The sequence below is a fragment of the Bombus bifarius genome, unplaced genomic scaffold, assembly GCF_011952205.1.
Source record: "Bombus bifarius isolate JDL3187 unplaced genomic scaffold, Bbif_JDL3187 scf7180000008227, whole genome shotgun sequence".
NCBI classification, from domain to species: domain Eukaryota; kingdom Metazoa; phylum Arthropoda; class Insecta; order Hymenoptera; family Apidae; genus Bombus; species Bombus bifarius.
Window position 1 is genome coordinate 928731 of NW_022884524.1, and position 22716 is coordinate 951446.

General features: G+C 32.2%; 6 protein-coding genes and 1 long non-coding RNA gene across 8 annotated transcripts; 4 read left to right on the top strand and 3 right to left on the bottom strand.

The window, feature by feature from the left end:
• The first annotated feature begins 50 nt into the window (after positions 1 to 50).
• On the top strand, positions 51 to 748 carry LOC117211284. The gene is made up of 2 exons (XR_004488242.1): positions 51 to 433; positions 555 to 748. It is a non-coding gene; the product is annotated as an uncharacterized LOC117211284 (long non-coding RNA).
• LOC117211276 (Bardet-Biedl syndrome 1 protein homolog) lies at positions 732 to 3225 on the bottom strand. The gene is made up of 7 exons (XM_033454980.1): positions 3134 to 3225; positions 2851 to 3025; positions 2566 to 2775; positions 2192 to 2487; positions 1854 to 2103; positions 1597 to 1776; positions 732 to 1533 (listed from the first exon to the last, which is right to left on the bottom strand). Exons 1-7 carry the CDS (start codon positions 3145 to 3147, stop codon positions 907 to 909), a joined length of 1752 nt encoding a protein of 583 aa, XP_033310871.1. The 5' UTR covers positions 3148 to 3225; the 3' UTR covers positions 732 to 906.
• Positions 3226 to 7753: 4528 nt separating this feature from the next.
• Positions 7754 to 13222, bottom strand: LOC117211274 (protein dispatched). Its single transcript, XM_033454977.1, has 11 exons — positions 12798 to 13222; positions 12507 to 12683; positions 12302 to 12427; positions 11565 to 12185; positions 11096 to 11483; positions 10806 to 11007; positions 10321 to 10708; positions 9670 to 10248; positions 8763 to 9063; positions 8396 to 8696; positions 7754 to 8307 (listed from the first exon to the last, which is right to left on the bottom strand). Exons 2-11 carry the CDS (start codon positions 12642 to 12644, stop codon positions 8073 to 8075), a joined length of 3279 nt encoding a protein of 1092 aa, XP_033310868.1. The 5' UTR covers positions 12645 to 12683; positions 12798 to 13222; the 3' UTR covers positions 7754 to 8072.
• A 529-nt stretch (positions 13223 to 13751) lies between these two features.
• On the top strand, positions 13752 to 14847 carry LOC117211297 (protein seele). Its single transcript, XM_033455008.1, has 5 exons — positions 13752 to 13887; positions 13972 to 14062; positions 14154 to 14269; positions 14341 to 14547; positions 14620 to 14847. Exons 1-5 carry the CDS (start codon positions 13870 to 13872, stop codon positions 14797 to 14799), a joined length of 612 nt encoding a protein of 203 aa, XP_033310899.1. The 5' UTR covers positions 13752 to 13869; the 3' UTR covers positions 14800 to 14847.
• A 210-nt stretch (positions 14848 to 15057) lies between these two features.
• On the top strand, positions 15058 to 18139 carry LOC117211291 (THO complex subunit 4). The gene is made up of 5 exons (XM_033455000.1): positions 15058 to 15420; positions 15997 to 16134; positions 17253 to 17400; positions 17681 to 17821; positions 17896 to 18139. Exons 1-5 carry the CDS (start codon positions 15211 to 15213, stop codon positions 18006 to 18008), a joined length of 750 nt encoding a protein of 249 aa, XP_033310891.1. The 5' UTR covers positions 15058 to 15210; the 3' UTR covers positions 18009 to 18139.
• A 787-nt stretch (positions 18140 to 18926) lies between these two features.
• On the bottom strand, positions 18927 to 21074 carry LOC117211296 (ubiquitin-conjugating enzyme E2 S). Of its 2 annotated transcripts, none has more exons than XM_033455006.1 (5): positions 20691 to 21074; positions 20396 to 20543; positions 19707 to 19897; positions 19498 to 19626; positions 18927 to 19414 (listed from the first exon to the last, which is right to left on the bottom strand). In XM_033455006.1, exons 1-5 carry the CDS (start codon positions 20706 to 20708, stop codon positions 19262 to 19264), a joined length of 639 nt encoding a protein of 212 aa, XP_033310897.1. In that variant the 5' UTR covers positions 20709 to 21074; the 3' UTR covers positions 18927 to 19261. The 2 variants fall into 2 exon arrangements, with proteins under 2 accessions (XP_033310897.1, XP_033310896.1); XM_033455005.1 differs by lacking the exon at positions 20691 to 21074 and adding an exon at positions 20641 to 20689.
• A 22-nt stretch (positions 21075 to 21096) lies between these two features.
• Positions 21097 to 22624, top strand: LOC117211298 (ADP-ribosylation factor-like protein 6-interacting protein 1). Its single transcript, XM_033455009.1, has 5 exons — positions 21097 to 21153; positions 21325 to 21458; positions 21733 to 21970; positions 22091 to 22175; positions 22265 to 22624. The coding sequence occupies exons 1-5, from the start codon at positions 21127 to 21129 to the stop codon at positions 22366 to 22368; spliced, it is 588 nt and encodes a 195-aa protein (XP_033310900.1). The 5' UTR covers positions 21097 to 21126; the 3' UTR covers positions 22369 to 22624.
• Positions 22625 to 22716: the final 92 nt, after the last annotated feature.

Sequence of the window (22716 nt, forward strand, 5' to 3'; positions counted from 1 at the left end):
CCGTGAAGCGCGCACATGGGACAACCGTACTCGAGATGAGCACCATAGTAACTGCCTAGCGCAGTCGCCCGGAGATAACGTTTACTCCTTGTCCTCGTCTGACAGCAGAAGCTGCTTGCGCAGGCGGTGTTGCTTGGAAAGCGATGGAGACGACGAACGCGGAGCTGCGCTGGCGCAACAGAGCGATAGTGACCTTTGTGGCGGTCTAACGAAAATACCATGTGTTGGATCGTTGGCGAAGAGACGCGATCGCGAGGAAGCGCGCCAAAGAGAATCGTAAATTCCCGTTACGATTATAGAATCGACGCCACGAAATGATCGATCCCTTATTTCGATTAGGATAATAGAGGTGGTTGAATTGATCATAACACTGAGAATAACAGATTACAATGCACTGTATTCCAACAACTTGTAGACAAGATAGTTACGCACGGTACGTATAGATATAAGTCAAACAGATGACTGAATTAACGGCCTTAATTGTAAAATAGAAAAGCTGAGGTTTATGACAGTTCCTTAGGATTATTACGGTCCGACTAATTATGTTTGCACAGGTAATGCACCGATGACTCACCAACACCACGATATTTTAAACATTTCGAAGAAACATTGTATTCATCTTAGCACAGATGAAATATGTAATGAGAGGAATAACAACATATAAAATACACAAATGAGATGGACAAAAATATAATTACGATAACAAGAGGATAGAAAGAAAATGAAGGAAATATCCTTAGCGCAACATTTTCTTGGCTTTTTATAATACAGTTACAAAGTTTTCTTCAACATTTCCCAATCAATATTTACACAACGATATATTATAATACTACAACGTAATATATGAACATTTTTATACAAAGCACATAAAAAATATCTTTTCATAGACTTCTACTTTCTAGAAGATTAAACTTCGATATCTTGTTCGGCAGCAGGTAAAACTACCGTGGTCACAGTTACTGGTTTCGTCTTCGATTTCTTACACAACAAAATCTCTATCCTTCCGGAAATGTTACTCTTCAAAATCGCATTGATCATCATAGGAATCGAAATGGCGTTCGGTAACAAAGGTACGTCCATCACTCGTGGTTTCACTTCCGTGTTTTCGCTTCTGCAAACGATGTACAGGTCCGTATCGGACAATTGGTCGGATATGTTCGTCAATAAAATACGAATCTGATAATTGGGTCCCAATCCCAAAACGGTAGCTTCCATGGTAAGCAGATGTGGTCCCGCGACTTGACTATCGTTCAAACATTCGACTAATTTTTTGGCTACCATCAATCTCAGTCGAAGAAGACCTTGCTGAAAAGTAGAATGAATCTTCTTCGCTTCTGACCTTTCTCGTATCGTTTGCTCAACGAACAATCGCGTTTTCTTCGGTACTAAAAATTTGGTGCTATCGGTTGACGGTAAATTGGATATCGCGTTGTGAATATTGAAGTCCGCAGTCCGTTTTAGAATTTTTACACACAGTCCACCTCCCACGGTGACCATCGCCATCGTTCGTTCTTCTTGACCCATTTTACCGTACTGTTTCCAAATATTCCTATCTTATTAGTATTCAACTTGGAATAATAATTATTCGTAAATTACCTTCATCGCAGAAACTGGTTCCATGATTTTTAACGTGTCCACGTGATGTTTCCCGTCGTACACGCGGATGCCGTAACCAGCGGTACTCACAGCGAGCAAAGAAAGGCCAATTTGCGGAACTGGTAAACTCACCGAATCCAAAATCGCACCCGGAACACGAACATGCCAAATTTTAATTCCCTGTATCAATAATTTATTATTATTTGTAACGATTCGAGTAAAGATATACATGGCTGAAGTAAAAATATTCTACGTACCTTCCTAGAGAAGCCGATCAAAGTGCTATCCATGATGGTAACCGCGACGCTTCCGTTATTAAGGGCTGAAATGGCTACAGCCGGCGATGCTAATTTTTCCCAAAGTTTCACGGGTCTTCCTCTTCTTATCGCGCCTATCTTACCATCTCTTCCAACAATTACTACACTCCCATCGCCGGTCCATAAACCTGTACACGCGAAAGCGACCGGCGGCCATTCCAACAAATGTTTATCCATAACAGAAAATGTTCTACAACGAAAGAATGGCGAGCGAGGAGCGTTTAATTTTATAATTTTTCATTATTCGTATAAGAATCGTTTTTAAAGGGAAGTGGTACCGAGGATCCAAAATAAGTACTTCTCCGAATTCCGTGCCCAGCACGAGACAACTACTCGCTGGATCGTTCCATGAGTCTCTTCGAATCACAGAAATCGCGGTCAAAGCATTACTTTTAATCAGTGGAACTCTTCTGTATTGTTCCGCGAAGCTAGACCTCAAATTCGGATCCATGGATAGGAATTTTAGCGTTCGCGGTGAGATAAATCCCGCTCCGAGTTCCTTTAACAATAAATCCAGTTCGTCGGCCAGTGTTAACACGTTCAATTCCTCGTCCATTCCAGCCTTATGCCAAATCTACGAATAAATTTATTGTTTCAACTTTGAAAATCAGAGACGCAATTGGTCACTAAGAAATCAGAGAATTGCCTGTACCTCCCGTTCCTTCGGGTGTACGTCAATGTGTGGCAAACAGTACTTAAAATACGGTCTCATGTTTTTGAAGATGTAGACGCTAGAACCAACACCCACTGCCAGTACGGACGATCGAGGTTCTCCATTTTCTGTGTAAAATCCAACCACTCCACAGGGTGGATCTATCATGTTGTGTTCTGTTATCTGGTCACCTCCTTTATAAACTCTTATCTAAAGATAAAATATTAGAACATCGAGGAACGTAATTCCGACATTTGTTTAGCTTTGAAAATTCTGTTTCATTACTTTAGGCGAATTGACACCGAGGGTCCCCAGATCGACGCAGACGAGTCTAGCGTCTCCATCGCCGTTTACATCTAGCATATCGAGCGCATTCGGTAAAGTGTATAATCGGGTTGCTGGTTCCCAAAGCGCTTCCAACCATCGACTGGTACCAAGATCACCAATGTTATGTCCAGCTCTAAAAATTGCACGAAATAATAAAAAGACGAATGTACCTATCACGTTTAATCGCGATTCAGTTAACGTTGAATAGAAAGGATTGAAAGAGAGAATCATTTTTTCTTACCGTAAACCGTGCATGTTCGACAATCCTTTCTTTTTTTTAATGTTTACGACAAACCGTTATCTTCAATCAAAATGCATTATTAGTAGGTCTGTCTAAACGTTTACCCATACGCATTCTATGTACAGTAGCAGTATAGCGCAGCGTATAATAGATAGATCGTCATGTCGTTATTAATACGCCGATGAGTCTTCTTGAGCTGAAAGAATTCTTTCTTCGAATTAATCTAAATGAACACCGTGGCAATTGTAATTTTCGAATGGAGGAGAGATCGATCATATCGGAAAGTCTGTTTAGAAAACTCGCTAAACAATGAAACAATACCAATGAATCGCGCTTTGTTGTGAACATTTGTATCCATAGAAATGTTCACGTGCACAGAATATCAATGATCGCGCGCAACTCGTCTCATTTAATATTACATCGTAACGAATGAGAAGTAATTTATATAACAGATATCGTAGAATTTTAATCAATACAAGGTATCAATATAAGATAAAGCTAGATTATCTTTATGATAGATTAGATCGATGAGTCGATCGTAAAATTCAGTTTCTTACTTTATGTTTTCAGGTAACGTTCCTATTCTATGTTTTCAGGTAGATTCTATTTAAAGCATTGTTATTGTCGCGTGTTTCCTTCCCTTCGAAGATTAAATCCAATTTGACCTTTATATAGTTTGTATATATAAAGCGGATTTCGAGATGAAGCATGTTTTCAATGAATTCTTCGCCGGGTAGTGAAGCATTTACATCGAATTTTCGAAACCGATAATCGTTGACCCTTATTGACAAAGTTCATTTTGTAACGGTTTCTCTTCGAATTAAGAATAATACGGGCATACTCGATAATAATGGACGCAACATTCGAACAAACATTAACACCGGTAGGAGCCACAAAGAATGATTCGAAAATACCATTCTGGATATTTTGGCAGGAGAACGTAAAACCGAAAACTGATGACACCAATTCGAACCATCGATCTGGACATTGTTGGAGAAAATATAGAGATTCGAGAAAGGATCACAATTGGGACGAGATTGAATCTCCGCAATTTGTGGATTTTTTTAATCCATCGGATATAGGAGATTCGTTTTTCAGTAAATAAAAATTATAAAGATCGGACAATTCTTGAATCCTGGTGTCCATTCCTCTTTATTATTTTCAGACAAAGCAATTGTAACTACAAGCACGCCAAATCAGGGTCATACAAACACAAAACATCCGAATATGGTAGTAGACGATGAAACGTTGACTGCGTAAGGGTTACAATTGTGAATTTCTTTAAATCAGATTTAAGTTATTTCCTTCTCATCTGATAATAAAAAATGTCACTTAATATCTTTTAGATCTCTAAGCAATTTCTATTTATCCGATATAACATTTGATAATCATGAAAGAACATACGTAAATCGTGACGATTCTCAGGGGCAAAAAGAGAAAGAAAACTATGTGGTTCATAATGCTGGCAAACTGGTATGTCAATTTACATAGCTGATATTGTCATTATTATGATTGATCTGTAAAAGATCGAGGTTAACATTTTAGGAGGCTAAAGCTAACGTCAAAGCATGTAATAAAACAAGAATGATGCAGAGAATCGGGGTCGTATACCCCTTCACTTTTAATTTGCAAAAAAAGAATACGCAAGAGGGAAAAGAAGAAAATATTAAAAAGGTATGAAAATCACACCCTTTAATCTTACAGGCTATTAAAAGGATATATACTTTTGTATTATTCTTAGATATTGAAAGATGAGAACAAAGCGAAGGGGGTAGAAAAATCAAATAATTGCAATAAGAAAACGAAGAGGAGTACCGACGTAAGTATAAACAACATCAAACTTCGCACTAACAAATAATAAATATATTTTTCTGCTTTTAAAATAAACCAGCTGTGGAAGAAACCACCATTTGTACCATATTTGTCAAAACAGAAATTACCACCACCAAAATCTCCACCTTTACGTACAGCGACTCGAGCGCAAGAAAGAAAACGCTTTGACGAAAATATGCAGGAGAAGAACAAACAAAAAGAGCAAATGATACAAATGGTAATAATATTCTGTAATTTTGTAATTAAATAATATTCTGTTTTCAATATTATAGTATATATATCCTAAGAAATATATATATATATATATACATATATATATAATAGGCAATTGCTGCTAAGAAAAAGCAAGAGGAGGAAGAAATTGCATTACTAAGAAGACAAATGGTTCATAAAGCTCAACCAATTCACAAATATAAAATTGGTTTGCCGCAAATTAAAAAACGACCTTTAACCGATCCTGTAAGTCCGATAGTATTGAAACGTCGTCGCCGCGTATAAATATTTAAAATATATATATATATATCTCGGGAATAGTATGGCACATTGTAAAAGATTCTGTATCTCATTCGTATCAGTACATTAGTAATTACGTTTGAATTAGATATTTTTCTTTTTACTCCCTTCTTTCCAAATAAATATATTTATATAATGATGTAAATTAATAATACTTGATATTACACCTAGTAATATAGTAGCACATTCATATACATTTTGACTCTATAAATTTTGTCAGTAAAGGCAATTTTCTTAGATCTGTATCTCTAATTTCTCAAAGTAACATTTGTTAGGTCCCTGAATACGGGCTGAATTCCATCCCTCGGACCGTAATAATCCTAAGAAACTGTAGTATAACAAAGCATTTCCTCATGGTTATTGCCTCATCAGGTAAAAAGGGGGAAACGTTTTCCCATAATAGATTTCCACCCGCAAGCGACCAGTGGTGAGGCGATCACCACCCAACAAGAGTTCTCCTCTGCGACAGCATCGTCACCGAACTTCTCTGGTTTCTCATCATCAGATCAGTCAACATTTTTTCACTGGCTTTACATTTTTAACTCGGTCAACGTCGCTAGTCACCTCTATCGACCTAAACGAAATAGGGGATCGATCATTTCGTGGCGTCGATCGTATAATCGTAACGGAAATTTACGACTCTCGTTGGCGCGCTTCCTCGCGATCGCGTCTCTCCGCGAACGGTCCAACACATTTCTTATAAAACATAACAATTATTCGGAATATACTTGTAAATGCTAAATAATTGTTAGTTAAAATACTAGAAAAAAGTTTTTGTAGATGTAGATATGATATAGTGAAACTTAGATGTAATTTTTTATAATTTATATTTACCACAGCTTATGCTGGATAAATATTAACATGAAATATTTAACATACATAACAAGCTCGCTCTAATATATTGTAACATAGATATCCATATAGTATATATATATATATATATATATATATATATATATATATATATATTTATTGTAGATATATGATGAAAGATTGCCAGTGTGCATTCTAGATTAATATCGATATATATTTCTAACATACGATAGTTACAAATATTTAAATAATTGATAAACACATATACAGTAATTACAAAAATGAATGTTTTTTAAGAGCATAAATTCTTATGTTTTCGAAGGCATGATGTTGCACTACATAAACTGTCAATTCGTAGCTTCCTTTTTAAAATAACGAAATGTGTATAAGGTGATGAACTTCATTTTCTGTTAAATGCAATAATTTGCAATATTACAAACTTAATAAAAATAATTAATCAAGCTATCGAAAAACATAATAAATATTCATTTAATATTAAATATTGCTGCTATACATAGTACTAACTGTACTACATGACAGCTCAAAGGATATTTCTAGATAAATGCTTCTGAAAAGAAAAGTTGTTTTAAATGTTGTCTTATATATTCAATAATATCTACTGATAAAAATCATAAAAACCCGTCAGTCTTTTTTTTCTTTTTTTTTTTTTTTTTTAGTATATACTTTATACAGTTTATAAATATAGATAATTTTGAAACAAAATCATGTGTGATATCTATACCACATTTCGTTACTTTTTCTTAAATTTAATTGCAGACATACGCATCTTTTTATGAGGTTGAAAGCATTATTCAGTAAAACAGCTGAATCGATACCTCGTTATTTTTTAATATGTAATAAATTCATTCATTCCATTAAATTTATTGTAATATTTTATTCGAAAACTAAACAGTCTCTATATGTAAACTTTGTTATGAATTTTACAAACCTATATCGGAAATAACATTTTTTTATTTCTTTCCCTTAAACTGGTATAATAATTAACATATTAAATTATTCGTAGAATTAAAGTCTATTTATTTTAAAAAATTATTTTGTAATATATAAATTTAATGTTATCAAAAAAGGTAACTAAACCTATTAATACTCAAATGTAAAAGATATCTATATCTATGTCAAATTAAATATAAACGAGTAATAGAAAAGTTTTAATAAAAAAGTTAAAGTTTAAATGCATTCATAGATATGTAAATGCAAGTCTAACAGTACAATAATCTATCGGTATCATCAGTTACTGTTACGTCCGGTGACTCTGCGTAGTCCAGAATCTATCCCTCGATCGGGGCGGTCGATAGAATTAGTCGGACCGCAAGGAATAATCCTAGGATTATTGCGGTACGCAAAGTGTCACCGGACGTAACAATTACATTAAAGCTACATCTATGAATATAGAGCAATTTCAAAATTGTTTAGAAACCGAAACTAAAATAGATCGTAAAATATAAAACAGTCTGCGATATATTTGGCACATAAAGCCTGACTCGTATCACAATGTATACAATATGCATATTCTTGCGTAACTGATAGGAAGCCCACTGAATGTTAATGATAGGCAAATATACAAATAATTATCCTAAAACTATTTTGAACACAGCCAATGACACATTAGTCACACACATTATCATAGATTATATAGGACATAAGTTATACATGAACAAGTAAATTCATCGGTTTAAAATCCGGAAGTGTATACATCATATCATAATTATTTTTTCCCCTTTTGTCTAAAATATGCCCATCTTATCACTTAATCTTCATCTTACTGAAGTAATGCTGATGATGGTGATGGAGGTAGCGATGGTGATGGCGGTGGTCTTGTGAAAGTTTCTATTTCATTACAGTGGAATTGACATACTGTACTAGATGTACTTAAAGTAGATTCTGACCACATTCCTCTTCCTTTAATCTTTCTTCTGGCTCCACTATTATCTGTACTTGATTCAGGCACATCTCCAGACTTGTTCTTGCGAAGATATTTCCATAATAGATTTAATCTGCATGAATTTGAAATGTTAAATTATATAAACATTTTAAACTGATACTTGCGAAATTACTTGCGAATTACAACTACGCGTTATTTACCTGGGATGTTGAAACTGAGCAAACTGAGACGATGGACCTATTACAGCTAATACCGAACATAAAAAAAATGTAGCATATATCCAACTTATACTCATTACAAGGAACAAAAAGATTCCAATTTGTATATATGCTAATACACACGAAGGTAACATAAGAACACCAGCCGCACCGCTTGTGAGAGAAGCCATTAAAGTTGGACCAGCCATCTGTGCAAGAGCCGTTTTTACTTTATCTTCTTTCTCTTTAGAAGTACATGCTCTGTAACTTACTACATAATGTAAACTAAAATCTACAGTCAAACCTAAAAATAATATATGTTCAGTTATGTACATTATGAAGATTAAAATTACCTATTATTAAAAAATACCTATTGCTGTAGATATTGCGACACTTTCTAGGACATTTAATTTCCAACCAAGAAGAATCAAACCAGCAATTGTTACTACAATTGCTGCTCCAATTGTTACAATTGCATACAAACTGATAAGAGGATTAAATGTTACTAAAGCTAACACTATGAGAGCTAGAACCAATGAAACGCCCATTGCCCAAAGCGTTCCTTCGTACAATGTTCTCTGTAATTCATAAAATTCTAATCTACTAACGAACCAACCACCGCGCATTCCTAACGGAGCTTTTTTTAACTGATTTTGCATCCATGTTTCAACCTGTAAAAAATATAATTTTTATTAATGTTTTATCAATAACTAAGCATTATGATTGCTTCCAAAAATATGAAATATTAAAAAACAAATATATATATATATATATATATATATGTCGGAGACTATCTAGTATACTAGTCTAAGCTAGTCTACTATAGCTGTAATTAAACAACCGTAGTCACCCAAGCCGATTGTAATTGTCCGGGATTAGTGACAGTGAGCTTTGGCTCGGGGCGACAGTCTGTCGCCCAACGTAGCCGCGGTCAACGGGACGAGCGCTTCGTCTAACAAAGGTGTGGAGTGATGTTATGACCCTCATTAAAGGAAATACCCATAGAGGTACCTGACAGTAAATACCTGACAGTAAAACATGCCAACGGTTCCTTCCGACAATGAATACCAAATGTTGAGGCACTTACACAGCACAAAGGCACTTCCGTGCTGTACGAAGATGGATAACTTCAGTGACGAATCATTACCTACCCCAAGCCCTCGCCGCGATAGCGACTCGAGCCCGGACTCGGATCGTGACTCGGATCATGACTCGACATATATATATATATATATATATATATATATACATACTTATGAAATACGATTTTATTTTACCTGATGAAAAAACTGATCCATATTTGCAAATGAAAGGCTATAATTATATATGCTGTCATACTCGACGACTAGAGCTTTAATTTTAGGCGTTGGCATTATTATAGAATTTGTTTCATTTGATACTTGTAATTGTTTAAGATTTGGTTCATTCAAAAATTTTAAACCAGCAGAAACACCATTACGAACCCACAAATACGATGGAGTGCTATATAATTTTGCATTTGCTTCAACCGCACATCGTTGTAAAGTGCTAGCATTATATGGAAATTCACTTTTTTTACAACACGGTGTATAATTAATATGTGAATCAATGGGATCTTCGCAACGTCTTTGCATCCAATGATGTAACGATTCAATAAAACAGTTGGGTAATAAAGGTCCTAATGTATCGCGATAGAAAGGTTGAGCTCGTAAATCGCGGCAAAATTTTTCAAGCCATACTTGTGATTCTGGATGAGATACATCAAAAGATTCATCCCATTCCGGCGTACCAATTAAACTAGGATCTAAATAATTGCCATTATCAACTGGTTTAATACCCCATACAAATCTTAATGGTAACACATCTTCATTATCAATCTGCAATTATTAATTATTCAAAATTTTTGTGAGAGATACATTAAAAGAAACTTTGTAATTTTCTGTACATACCATCCCATGTTTTTCAAACCAAAATTTTCGCGAATATACTAAATCATATTTTTCAAATGGATGAGAACTATCAAATAATTGGAAATCAGCAGTATCCGGCAACTGTAAGCCAGGGTATTGAAAAACAATGATGCAACATGCTATTGCTATAATACCTAAACTTAACGACCAGCACCATCGAAAATTTATAACTACCCTTGTAAGGATAGTATTAAAACCTATCGTCATTTTATCTCCAAATAATCGTAAAGGTCGAATAATTTTTCGTGTTATAAAATTTGCAGGAGATAAAACGCCTAGTTTGAATCGTTCCGACACAACGACACATGCCGGCAGCCAAGTAATCATTAAGAAGAAGTTTGCAATAACAGTCATTCCTGAAAATAGACTGTATTTATGGGATTAGTAAAGTTCATATTCCTTTATTATTTTTATATTATCTTTCCTTAATATTTTAATATTAGTTAAATAATTATTTCACATACCTAAAGCAATTTATAGCGGTAACGTTACTAACAACTGATGCAAAAAATGCTACTGCAGTAGTTAAAGATGTAACAAACATAGATGGAACAGCATGTTTCATTGTTTCTTGCACCAGTCTGACCAATCCATTATTTGATATCTTTTTTTCTTTTTCTTTCTCCCAAATTTTACAATATATAAATGCATCATCTGCTCCTATTCCTTTAAAAAAATAAAATTGTATGCTAAATAACTTTTATTACTAAAAATCGTAAATTTAACAATTTTCATATATTCTTTAGTTTCTCACCTACAACAACGACGATTGCCAAGAGATTCATGAATGGGAAAAACTTGATATGTAAAATTAAAGTGTAAAATGCATATGAAATGCCAAGACTAAAAATTACAGCAATAATGGTTGTGACAGTTAATAGAAAAGAACCAGTATATGCCCATATGCAAACTGTTACAAAGGCGAAACCAACAAGCAGTAAGATAGAATCTGACACTAACAATTGGTTAAACAATGTACTTTTTAAACCCAATTGCATGCCCTTCACGCAAAATTTTCCATAGGATAGATCATTATCGCCAAGTCCTTTATAAAAGTCTAAAGTTGCTGAGCTTGTAGCAATCGGTAAAAATAACATTGCATACTTCAACGTTGAGTTTTGTTTATTTTGAGGATCTTGTCTCTAGAACAAAATATGAAACATTTTATTGACAATTGTTCTATTCTTCATAATAATTTCTATGATATAAAAGTTTTCTCTTACATGATCTGAAATAAAATCAATATCTAATAAGTAATGCAACAAGTGATAGGCTGCATTGTGCGTATAGCATTCACTTGGAACATGTTTCTGACAATTTAAGTCTTCTTCACAATTTGATGTTAGATGACCATTTTTATAATAATAAACACATTGTTTCAAAAGAGTTTCTACACGGCTAAGATCGTTTTCTGTTACACCCAGGCAAGAACTTCGATTAGACAGAAGTGCAACGTAATTTGCCGGTGACCAACTTCTGCAACACTTTTGTCCTATATTATTATGTCCTATTTGTGTTTGACATAAAGAAGGAAAGTGTGGGTTTGATCTAAGTTCTGCATCAATATAGCATTGCGCTAGTACACCTTCCATTGACCATAAGTTTGAATCTTCAGACTTTCTACCAATAACCACGCGTGCATAACCAGGTAATGGTAGATTACAAAAAAATTTCTCATTTTCAATATAGTCTTGACTCGCATTTTTATTTTTTAGCTCTATTAGTTCTTCCCATTTATCTTTAATTTCAGCTTTATTTACTTTTTCTTCTTTATCAGTTACTTGTTTTTGATACTTTTTCTTTCCTTTTCTCTTATTTTTGGGTTTTGTTCTTACGTTTAAGTTCTGAAATATTGTAGTGTTAGTTTGTAAATCCAATGGCTTATATTTTACGTGCAATATCCTAAGCAACTTATACACAGTTAAAATAATATATTACATACAAAGCTCGACATACATACCTGTTGCATATAATGATAATGTTCCAAAGGATTATCGATCAATTGACCGCTTGGCTTATTTGATTCTAATAAGTTTTGCCAAGCAATAAGTCTTTGTGCTAACATCGTGCCTCTTGCCTCAAAACCCTTAACAGCATAAATGAGGTATAAATTAATAAAAACATTATACATATATTATATTTCTACCTTAATTTTATATACTTACTAACTGAGGATCAGAGAAGTCAGGAAACTTTTTAATAGCTAAGGGAACAATCACACATGTTGAAGAAAAAATAAATATTGCCATTAGAATGGTATAAGGATGATGAGCTATTACTCGAGAAATCCACCATATTTCCATTTTGACAATTATATCTTTTTTAACTTAAGTCATATTTTCTTATAAATTATTGTAATATACAAGTTACTAAGGCAGGATTGTCTTAATCTTTGTCTAAATCATACGATGTTATAGTTTTATTTTTTAAACAATTTTCAGATTGGAAAAACTCACATTAAAAATTATATTTTGTAGTATAGTACTAGCGAAAATCAGTTTTTGACGCGTATAGTTCAATAATGAACCACTGAATAGAACATGTACTATAAATAACTTGAAGTTTCATACATTTTTATGTTTTCTTTTATTGTAATCGTCATTAAATTTGTAATATTTTCGCATAATCATTTTGTCTATTTTTTGAAGACTTATAACTAACTAATAGATATAAATATTACAAGAGTGAAATTATAGCCACTATTTATGTAAGGACTTCGAAATATAAACGTAATTTTATATAAAACATTGAAGCATGGTTGTTCAATTTAAAAAGCAACATGGACTTCCCACTTTAAGGAATGGCACGTGTTCACATTGCAGTAACAAATGGGATGATCCGTAGAGACAACGACCGTGATCCGTAGGCTATGGTGGATAGATATACATACACATGTATATGTACATATACAATATACACTAGTATACTGATATATATATATGTACATATATACGCATATATGTGTATAATTCTCTAGAGTATAAAATAAAAACATTTTATTCTGCTAATATAGTATTAAAATATTCTTTGCTTTTTTAAAATTTAAATTTAACTTTATCCTAGAAAACTACAGGGACAATAAATAAATTTTCTTATTTCTGCCAGCTTCCATATATATTGTATATATTTGTTTAAATAAAATGAGTTTAGATAAGGATAGCTATGAAAAGTTTTTAAAACTGTTCCATACATTTATTGAAATTTATGTTTTATGATTTTGTTTAGAAGATTAGTTGATTTTTGGAAGATCGATTATAGCTGGTTACATTGTTACAGTTTTAAACTGCGATAATGTACTGTGTTGTTGCATTCGATAGTGTCTTTTTGCATTTAATAGTGTCTTTAGTCCATATTCTTTTATATTGGTATCTCTCAAAGTGACACGTGATGAAAGCTTATTCGTGTTTTGTGGAGTATTTAAGTATATATACGATAGTTAACATGTATACATCAGTACGTATGTATAAAATTATAAGTAATACACACGTGTCTTCTTCAGCGTTAAAAAATAGATAAATATTATTAAATATGTTGATTAAATGCGATGTAAGTATAAATTAAATGTTTACAATTCCATTTCTTTATGTTAGTTTTAACAATTCAACTTATTAATGCATATTTTCATTATAGATGAAAATTCTAATAGTAACATTTTCCCTCTTTCTCACAAATGGTTTTGTCAAAACTGCGGAAATTGATAATAAGCTCTTAAAATGTTTAGGTATGTAAAATAAGTGTTAATAGTAAGTTATAGCTATTTACCTTGAATATAAAAAATGATTATAATAAGTTAATATTTGTAATATTTGTAGTTTGTAGGTCAACAGTAAAAGAAATTGAAGAAGAATTAGCAAAAATTGATCCTTCAAGAGAAATTGAGATAGGAAATTATAGATTAGATGCACAAGGAAATGCTATTCATAAGAAGGTAATAATACATTTTTATATTTCTTGGATTATAATCAAAACATATTTCTACATAAATACCTTTATTTAAAGATTCCACTTGCACAATCTGAGGTACATATATCTGACATCCTAGATAATATTTGTGAAAAAATGTCAGACTATGTAAGAGCAACATATAAATCAAATGGTCAATTAACGATCTTAAATTTAATGAGTCCATCTGGTAGTATGAATCCTGAAATGAGCAAAGTTGATATTATTCAGGATGGCGATTTAAATAAAAGTTTAAAATATTATGTAAGTTTTCTCTTTTTATTTATACTTCATAATAGATTTTATCAGTTATTATTTTGATGTGCTTTATTTCAGTGTGAGGGAATAGTGGAAGAATTTGAAGACTCTATGATTTCACTATTTATTCGCAAAGAAAATGATATTAAAGAACAATTATGCACAAATGTTTCGAAGCTATGTAATTCTACAGATCTTAATGAGGATGACGAAGATAATGAGGAAAATGATATAAATGAAGAACATTATGAATTATAGTAATGTATAGGGGAAAATGAGATACATTTGTATCTATATATATTTTTGTTTATAAACTACAAAAATATAAATGTTAAAATATAAATTCACTTTTCTAAGAAAGAAATGCGCTTATATGCTAGGTATAAGTAACAAATGTAAATACGTACTTTAATAACAAAAGACAATATTTATTAAAAGTATTTATTAAAACCGTTATTTTATTTCATTGATTTCCCGATAGAGAGCGCTCTGATCGACGAATCAAATACGTAGGGGTTCTAAGAAATCGTTCTGTGAGTTACGGTCATTTATACCCAGGCTTCTGTGCGCGATTGTTTCGTCTTCGTTCGTCGCCATCATTACGAAGACGAAAGAGGTTGGTTTCATTCATTTTCGTGTGGCAGTGTCATTATACGAAATCCAGCACAAATGAAGATGGTTGATAAAATAGACATGAGTCTCGACGATATTATCAAGCAAAATAAAGGAACAAGACCACGCGGCGGCAGTAGCAGACGTGGAAGAGGTGCCGGTAATTCACCACGTAGAGGAGCACGGAGAACCCAAAGAGTTGGTGGTGGCGTCATGCGGGGACGCAATCGTGGTGGCATTACAAGAAATTCTCTTCCATACACAAGGGTAAGAAATCAAATTATTTATTCTTCTTTCTATTATTATCGTCATTATTAATGTTATATTAATTTTGTCACGTGTACCGTATATGAGAACCTATCGTATTACTTCCGCCTTAAGTGCTTATGTATGAAACAGTTTAATCATGAGATAGATTAACGATCGTATTTTAAGGTAAAATAATTGTGTAAGATAGAAACGTGATTCCTGTGATTCTTATACTGTTCAGATGAGGAATACTTTACGAATACTGTATTTCGAGGGAGTATTCAACTTAGAATTTTTCGGAAATGATAAAAGTCCGCGCTTTTATGGTGGGATGTTCGTTAATTTTAAAGACGACCATGTGTATTTTTTACATATTCAAATGCTAATGGAATAGCATGGAATAGCTTATTATATAAAATAATGTGAAATGTTTAGTAAAAATATATATATGAAATGTTTTTAGTTTTAGATGTAATTGTTATAGATTTAGTAAATTTTTTAGTTTATAAAAATACACATGCGACTAATACTATGTCCTTAAGTATTGCAAGATACCACAAATTTTGTACGGTAATAAATAATTTTCATTCATAGGGTGATGTAAACAGTGCTTGGAAACACGACATGTTTGATGGAGTAAAAAAGGTTGGCCGAAGTTCAATAGGTAGCGCAGGGACAACCAAGCTCCTTGTATCAAATCTAGACTTTGGAGTATCCGATTCAGACATTCAGGTACTTTTTATTATTTCACACTGGAACTACCGACATTTGAGATGTAGTTATCTCTACCAAAACCAGGCAAAATGACCGGTCTTTAAAAAATACGTAATAGTAGAATATCTTTATATTTATTGATTTATTATTACCTTGCAAAAGGAACTCCATGTTCTGAGATAAAAACTATATAATAACAATAAGTACAGTAATGAAGGATATTTAGTACCAAGATCTTTGGTAACAAGAATGTTAAAATAAATTTCCATTGGTAAATATAAGAAGTATAATATAATAATAAGCATAACGGAATAAATAAAATACAAATATAACTTAAGTTATTAAGTACAAAACTTATCATTCGTCATATTTCTTACAAACGTAAAAGTTCTTCCGCGTGTACCTTCCGCATACATATTTTTTTACAAAGATTGCAAATGGCGGTGGTCTTATTACTATTACAGTACCCTATCTGACGCCATTTGTGTGAATAAGAAGGTAAGTTCTTTGACATATTGTGGATCTCGGATGCTCTTTGTTCTATCCATGATTTTTCATTGTCAGTGGAAAGTTCATCTGCTAATTGAAAAATAAAATCTTTTCTGGATATCTGCTCACCTGTGGTTTCCTTATATAAAATCCAGGCATTTATGCCAGCTAAATCTAAAATATTAAAAAATACTTGAAGTGTCTGTCTTCTTGATCCCGACTTCATACCATATTTTTTCGCCATTTAATCTGCTATATCTACCCCAAATTTTGTTTTATTATAAAATTCGACCATTTCAGGTAGGCCCTTTTCGTTTTTTCCAATTTTGTATAAGTAGCCATGATACAAAATTACTTTTATTTTAAATGAATAAAACAAAATTAAAGTTCATTATATTATTCCTTTAGCTATCCCTGTAAAAGTCATTACGTCATTGCGGAGAAGAAATATAACACGAAATAGAAATTTTAAATAAAGTTGTCAAATCAGCCATTTTGACTGGTGTGATAGTTCTAGTGCTCCAATATTACTTCAAATTCAAAAATTAGATAAATTTTCAGTCTCAAGTTCATAAAAATCATTTAGCTTTTTCATTTTTAAAAAGTTACTATAAAATTGCAATAATCTATGTATTTGTTTGTTCTAGGAATTATTTAGTGAATTTGGCCCCTTAAAGTCAGCAGCAGTACATTACGATAGATCAGGTCGATCATTAGGGTCTGCAGATGTTATATTTGAAAGAAGAGCAGATGCTATTAAAGCAATGAAACAATATAATGGCGTACCCTTAGATGGTGTGTAGTTAAATTTGTGTCTGTACTATAAGTTTTGCTTTGAATGTCTCTTTTTAATTATAAAATTCCGCCTATATTTAGGGTTTCAGTATCACTTATTAATCTGGTCTCCAGTTTATACCTAGCAACATACAGTTTGAGCATTTTCTCTTTTATCCTTCCATAAATACTCCAACATGGGATGACATTAAAGAAAAACAAATTTCAAAGAAGTTATTGTGAATTATGATTTGCACAACTATTCACATCTATTATTGCAATATGTGGTATACATCGGCAGGTCGTGAAATGAACATACAAGTTGCTACCTCTGAAATACCAGTCACATCTATCCGAGGAGGACCGAGACTTAGCGGCAGTAATTTTACACAGAGACCTCAGTCCCGCTTTAGGGGTAGCCGTGGAGCAGGATCCGTCAGAGGTATGTAATCGGTGTATATTAAAAATGAGGTGAGTGAGTTATCAAAAAGTACATTAATATTTACTTTTTTAAAGGTCGTGGAACTGGTCGACGTGGTGGCAGAGGCGGCAGTCGGCAAGTAACGAAAACTCCTACGGCTGAAGAATTAGATGCAGAACTGGAAGCTTATGTGAAAGAAGTAAAGTAACAACGTCACAAATCTTCGCACTTAAGATTTTGTTCTGATCTGACTTAACACAATACAATGTGTTTCTCTAATTTTCACGAGAATATATAAAAATAAGTATAAATATATCATTAGCAAAATGTTGTAAGAAATTCTTTTTAAGTGGGTATTTTTTATTTTTGACAGTTTCTTTGAAAATTGGCGTACAATTTTTACAGACACTTAAGAAAAATGATTTGTAGGAGTTAATAGATTTTTTTATGGTATCGTAACAAGAACAAAAAAAAATAATAATAAAAAGTTATAATGTAAAGACTGTATGGATTTGTATGTACTATCGTGCGTGTGTGGTTATCAGATGAAAAATACAGTAAAATTCATCTTTACAAGTTGTTGTTTATCTAAGTACAGAAGTGCTTCTAGCCCACAATCTAATTAGTTCATATGAATAATTAACTATTAAAATATTCAAAACCTATCTTTGAACATAGTTTATATACTGATATACGTGTATCACTATGTTTAGTAGCATCAGATCTTTGTAAATTATGTTTAATGAATTGTTTTTTACCATGAATAACAAAACGTACGCACCACTATATGTAGCTAATAGCTTCTAGTGGAATAAGGCTGTGACATACTGTTATCATCTAGTCATCTACTAATGAAATATTTTACTGCGCAGTAATGGGCTTGTAAGGCAATGTACATGGTTTTATTCATGCAGCATATGAATGCCAATGCAGTGGTACAAGACTGAAGCAAAGAAACTGATGAGCCATTACCTAATAAAGAATAATGTTCTTGAAAATGACCATCTTCATTTCTCACCTAATCAAAGATTTATGTTTAATTTTCTTAAGTATTGCAGAAATAAATTTCATTTAAAAAGTATACAAAATTAGTGCATAATTGCAAATATTAAAGTAGAAACAAAACTTTTATTTGAAGAACACTTTTTATTTAATTTAAATAGTCACATGAGGTATCATTTTGTACATATGTAAAAATATTCGCTAATAGATACCACAGAGTGGACTATATTATTTTCCACTCCTGATTGTAAAGTAGATCACTACAAAGTTGTACTTGTTTGTATCTTAGGAAGTCATTTTTAATGCTTCTAGAATTATTAATTTTCTAAATACTTAATAATAAGATCAGTCGAGTTTAGATAATAAATTTTTACTATGCAATAATTGTGTACAATATGAGGCAATGTTACCACACCAGTGTTTTAAATTATAAAAGATAGATAAATTGTGTTGATTTTTTTATAATCTTTTGAGTGTCCTCTTCTTGTCCTTCAATATCTTTTTCTTTTCTGCTGATAGTTTTTTATCTCCTGCATGCTTTTTTGGGAGGGGTCCTCCGACTTCAGAGGATGTGCAACTATCCAGACCTGCTTTGCTGCCTTTCCCGCCTCCCTAAAACATAAATGTATTTTTCATTATTTATTATTATGTATGCGAAACTCAATTTTAATATATGTATATGACAACAGGTTTACCTGTGCATGTATTTCTGTCATCATTTTTGCTCGTTCGGAATAATCGTCATACCTTTCTAATAATAATTTACCAGCTTCTTCATTTAAAGCAGATTCTGCATTTGGCACTATTAAGAGACATTTTACAGTCTGCAAATATAAAATAGATATGTTAATTCAATACATCCATTAAATATCTCTTGTATCAGTTATACCAATTAATAGCTTACTAGTAATATATGTTTAATTCCGAGATCTGATTTCCAATCCTTTTTTAAGGTATTGACACAAATTTCTCCATTTTTTGCAACATTTGGATGAAAAATTTTTGTAAGGAAAAATGCCTTTGGTGGTCCTTGAGGAAAATCTTTGCCAAGAGCTAATTTTACTCTGAAGAAACCGCCAGCATATGGCGTTCCCGCTAATATTAGGAAAATTTATACTTTTAACTTATAAACATTATAATATACACAAACCTCCATAAATTTTAATGAAACAAATATCCTACATGTATATAAATTTGTGAAATATGTAATGTTAAATAAAAACTTTCAATGACATTGAATTATATCTAAATAGATGTGAATATTAAAAGTTATATTATAGAATATATAGGTCTTTATTAGTATTATTTCTGTTGATCTATCAAATTGATTATGCAAATAATATTTTCTCTTATAATTGATAGAAATAAAATTATATGTATATCTATATCTATATATATGTATGTATGTATGTATGTATGTATGTATGTATGTATGTATGTATGTATGTATACATGCATAAATGTATTTAGGTGTGCATGTAAATCTGACATTTGGATAGGTTATACTTCAATAACTGTGCGATTTTTTATATAGTACATAATACTTCATTGAAATTTTGCAAGAAGAGTTTTTTAAATGAACTTTAATCTTACAGGGTCCTTCTATAATAGCTTGAATGTCAGTAACATCTTCTTCGTTTAAAACAACTCGAATACCCTCGGGTGGTTGTTCAGCTAATTCACTCATTTCTTTAGCCACACGTCGAATAATTTGTGGAGATAAGTTTTCGACATTTGATATCTGAAATAATAGACGGTGACAGATGATTTATTTATTTGAGAACGAAGATATATTCAGAGAAACCTGTCCCCTTAACCAGGACATAAACAAGAAGTACCGCTGTTAAAGTTCGCAGACAGAAATTAATACGTATCATCGAGTACTTACAGAACTCACAGCAGCCATATTTAGCAAATTTTGAATAAAGTTTCAATTAAACGCGTTTAGGACGCGATTGTTTGAAGTATACTGTTAGAAAATCTTTAACGTCACAACATCAGCACAGTATCGCCTGCAATAACCAACATTTTGAACTGATAGCCAATCGCGTGCGAGTTACAATAATCTCGAAACTAGAAGTCGATTCTTCGTCATTTCGTGTGTTTTCAAGCAAGAAGCATCCGGCGTCTCTGAGTTTCACCGAGGGCACATCACGATAATCAAATTAAAGAACAAAGAAATGTTTGAATGAAACGGAATATAAACCTAGATGATGTGAATAAATTGTAGTTGCATTGTACTATAACTTCGGCGTAGTTTCAAGTCTTTGTCGTATTATACTGTTTCTTCACAGCGAATTTGAATACTTTATTTAGTAGCCAGGATGGCTGATAGTGCAGCGATAGAAAGGGTAAGACTTCACATCTTTTAAAGGTTGAATATTTAACGTATGATCAATGCGTTTTATTGAATGTTTAATCAATGCCGGATTTTTGTATTATACCATGTAGTCTTACTATGGTAGAAAAATCAATGACAGTGACGCTCATTTTTGTCCTCAAACAACATAATCTCATTGCAGGAAAAGCATATGAAACAATTAAAACGTAGAATGGAATGTTGGCGTGAAGTAATACTTCCACTGAATTCCATTCTATTATGGGAACGGTCCTGGTACCCTGGCCTTATATTTGGAATTACAACCATAACATTTTTGTGAGTAGAAATTTTAAAACATATAACCATATATATATTTTTTGTCATAAGTTATTTGTTTTATGTGTTATTTTTTAATACTATAAAAGAAATGCATTTTTTCCTTATTTCTCATTTTAATTGTTTCTTAACATTGACTTTAGAATAAAATATTAATATATACTATACTATATGTATTACTATATCAGTCATTGATTATTTTTATATGTTACATATTTGTAAATAATTATATGTTAATATATATTTTACAATGTTCATAAAAATTTGCTTGTAGTCTAATATGGATGTTGGAACCTGCTATACTTACAATAATATCTATAACCCTTCTTATATTGGCTTTGGTTGATTATCTTGTACCAGTTGTATTATCATTGCTGAGTCCTGTCAACAAATGGACAGGCCAGAAAGAGAAAAAGTTAAATGAGATATGTCAAAATTTATCTGTAACAATCTTACAGTTACAAAGTTTGTGGAAATTGTTGTTAAAAACACGAAATGATCGTCCCAATGTGGTGAGTTAAGAAGCTATCCTAGATAAAAGGAATCTTTGTTTTAGAAGATATTTATGTAACAAATATTAAGTACAGCATTTACAAGAAAAATTGCTCTAAACTATTTTTTATCTTCTGCAGTATTATCCAGGCATAATACTTTGTCTTGTTCTTTGTATATGGATTGGAAGCACAGTTAATAACTTGCTTCTATTTTATATTGCAGGTAATAATTTTTTAATTAATTTATTTGATATTGTATTTTGTAAGATGAATGTATGTTAATGTAAACTTTGCTTTACTTAAATGTTACAGTGAGTGTCCTTTTACTTACACCAGGATTCAGACATAAGGGACGTGCGATGTCAGTTAGTATAGCATATGTGTGCGAATTTCTATTTCACGAAAGACAATCATAATCATCATTTTGTATGTGTTTTCCTCTGACTTTAACTACAATAAATTAATTTGTAATTTATTAATTCATAGTTAGGGATAACTAGCTTTTCAGCTTTTTAAACGTACAAGTACTGTAATATAAATTGTGTCTTCATCTATTTTCATCGTTTTATGTGATATTTAAGATTGCAGTTCGTTTTACACGCACTTTTATAATATAAATACACTTCCACATTATTCTCCATTCATCGATAACAATAAAATTATTTCATCTTTCATCAGACTTTATTTCCACGAAAGTGGTTACTTAAGTAATGAGATTTCCGTTAATGAGATTGGATTAAATGTTAGCGTTAATTTTATACTTT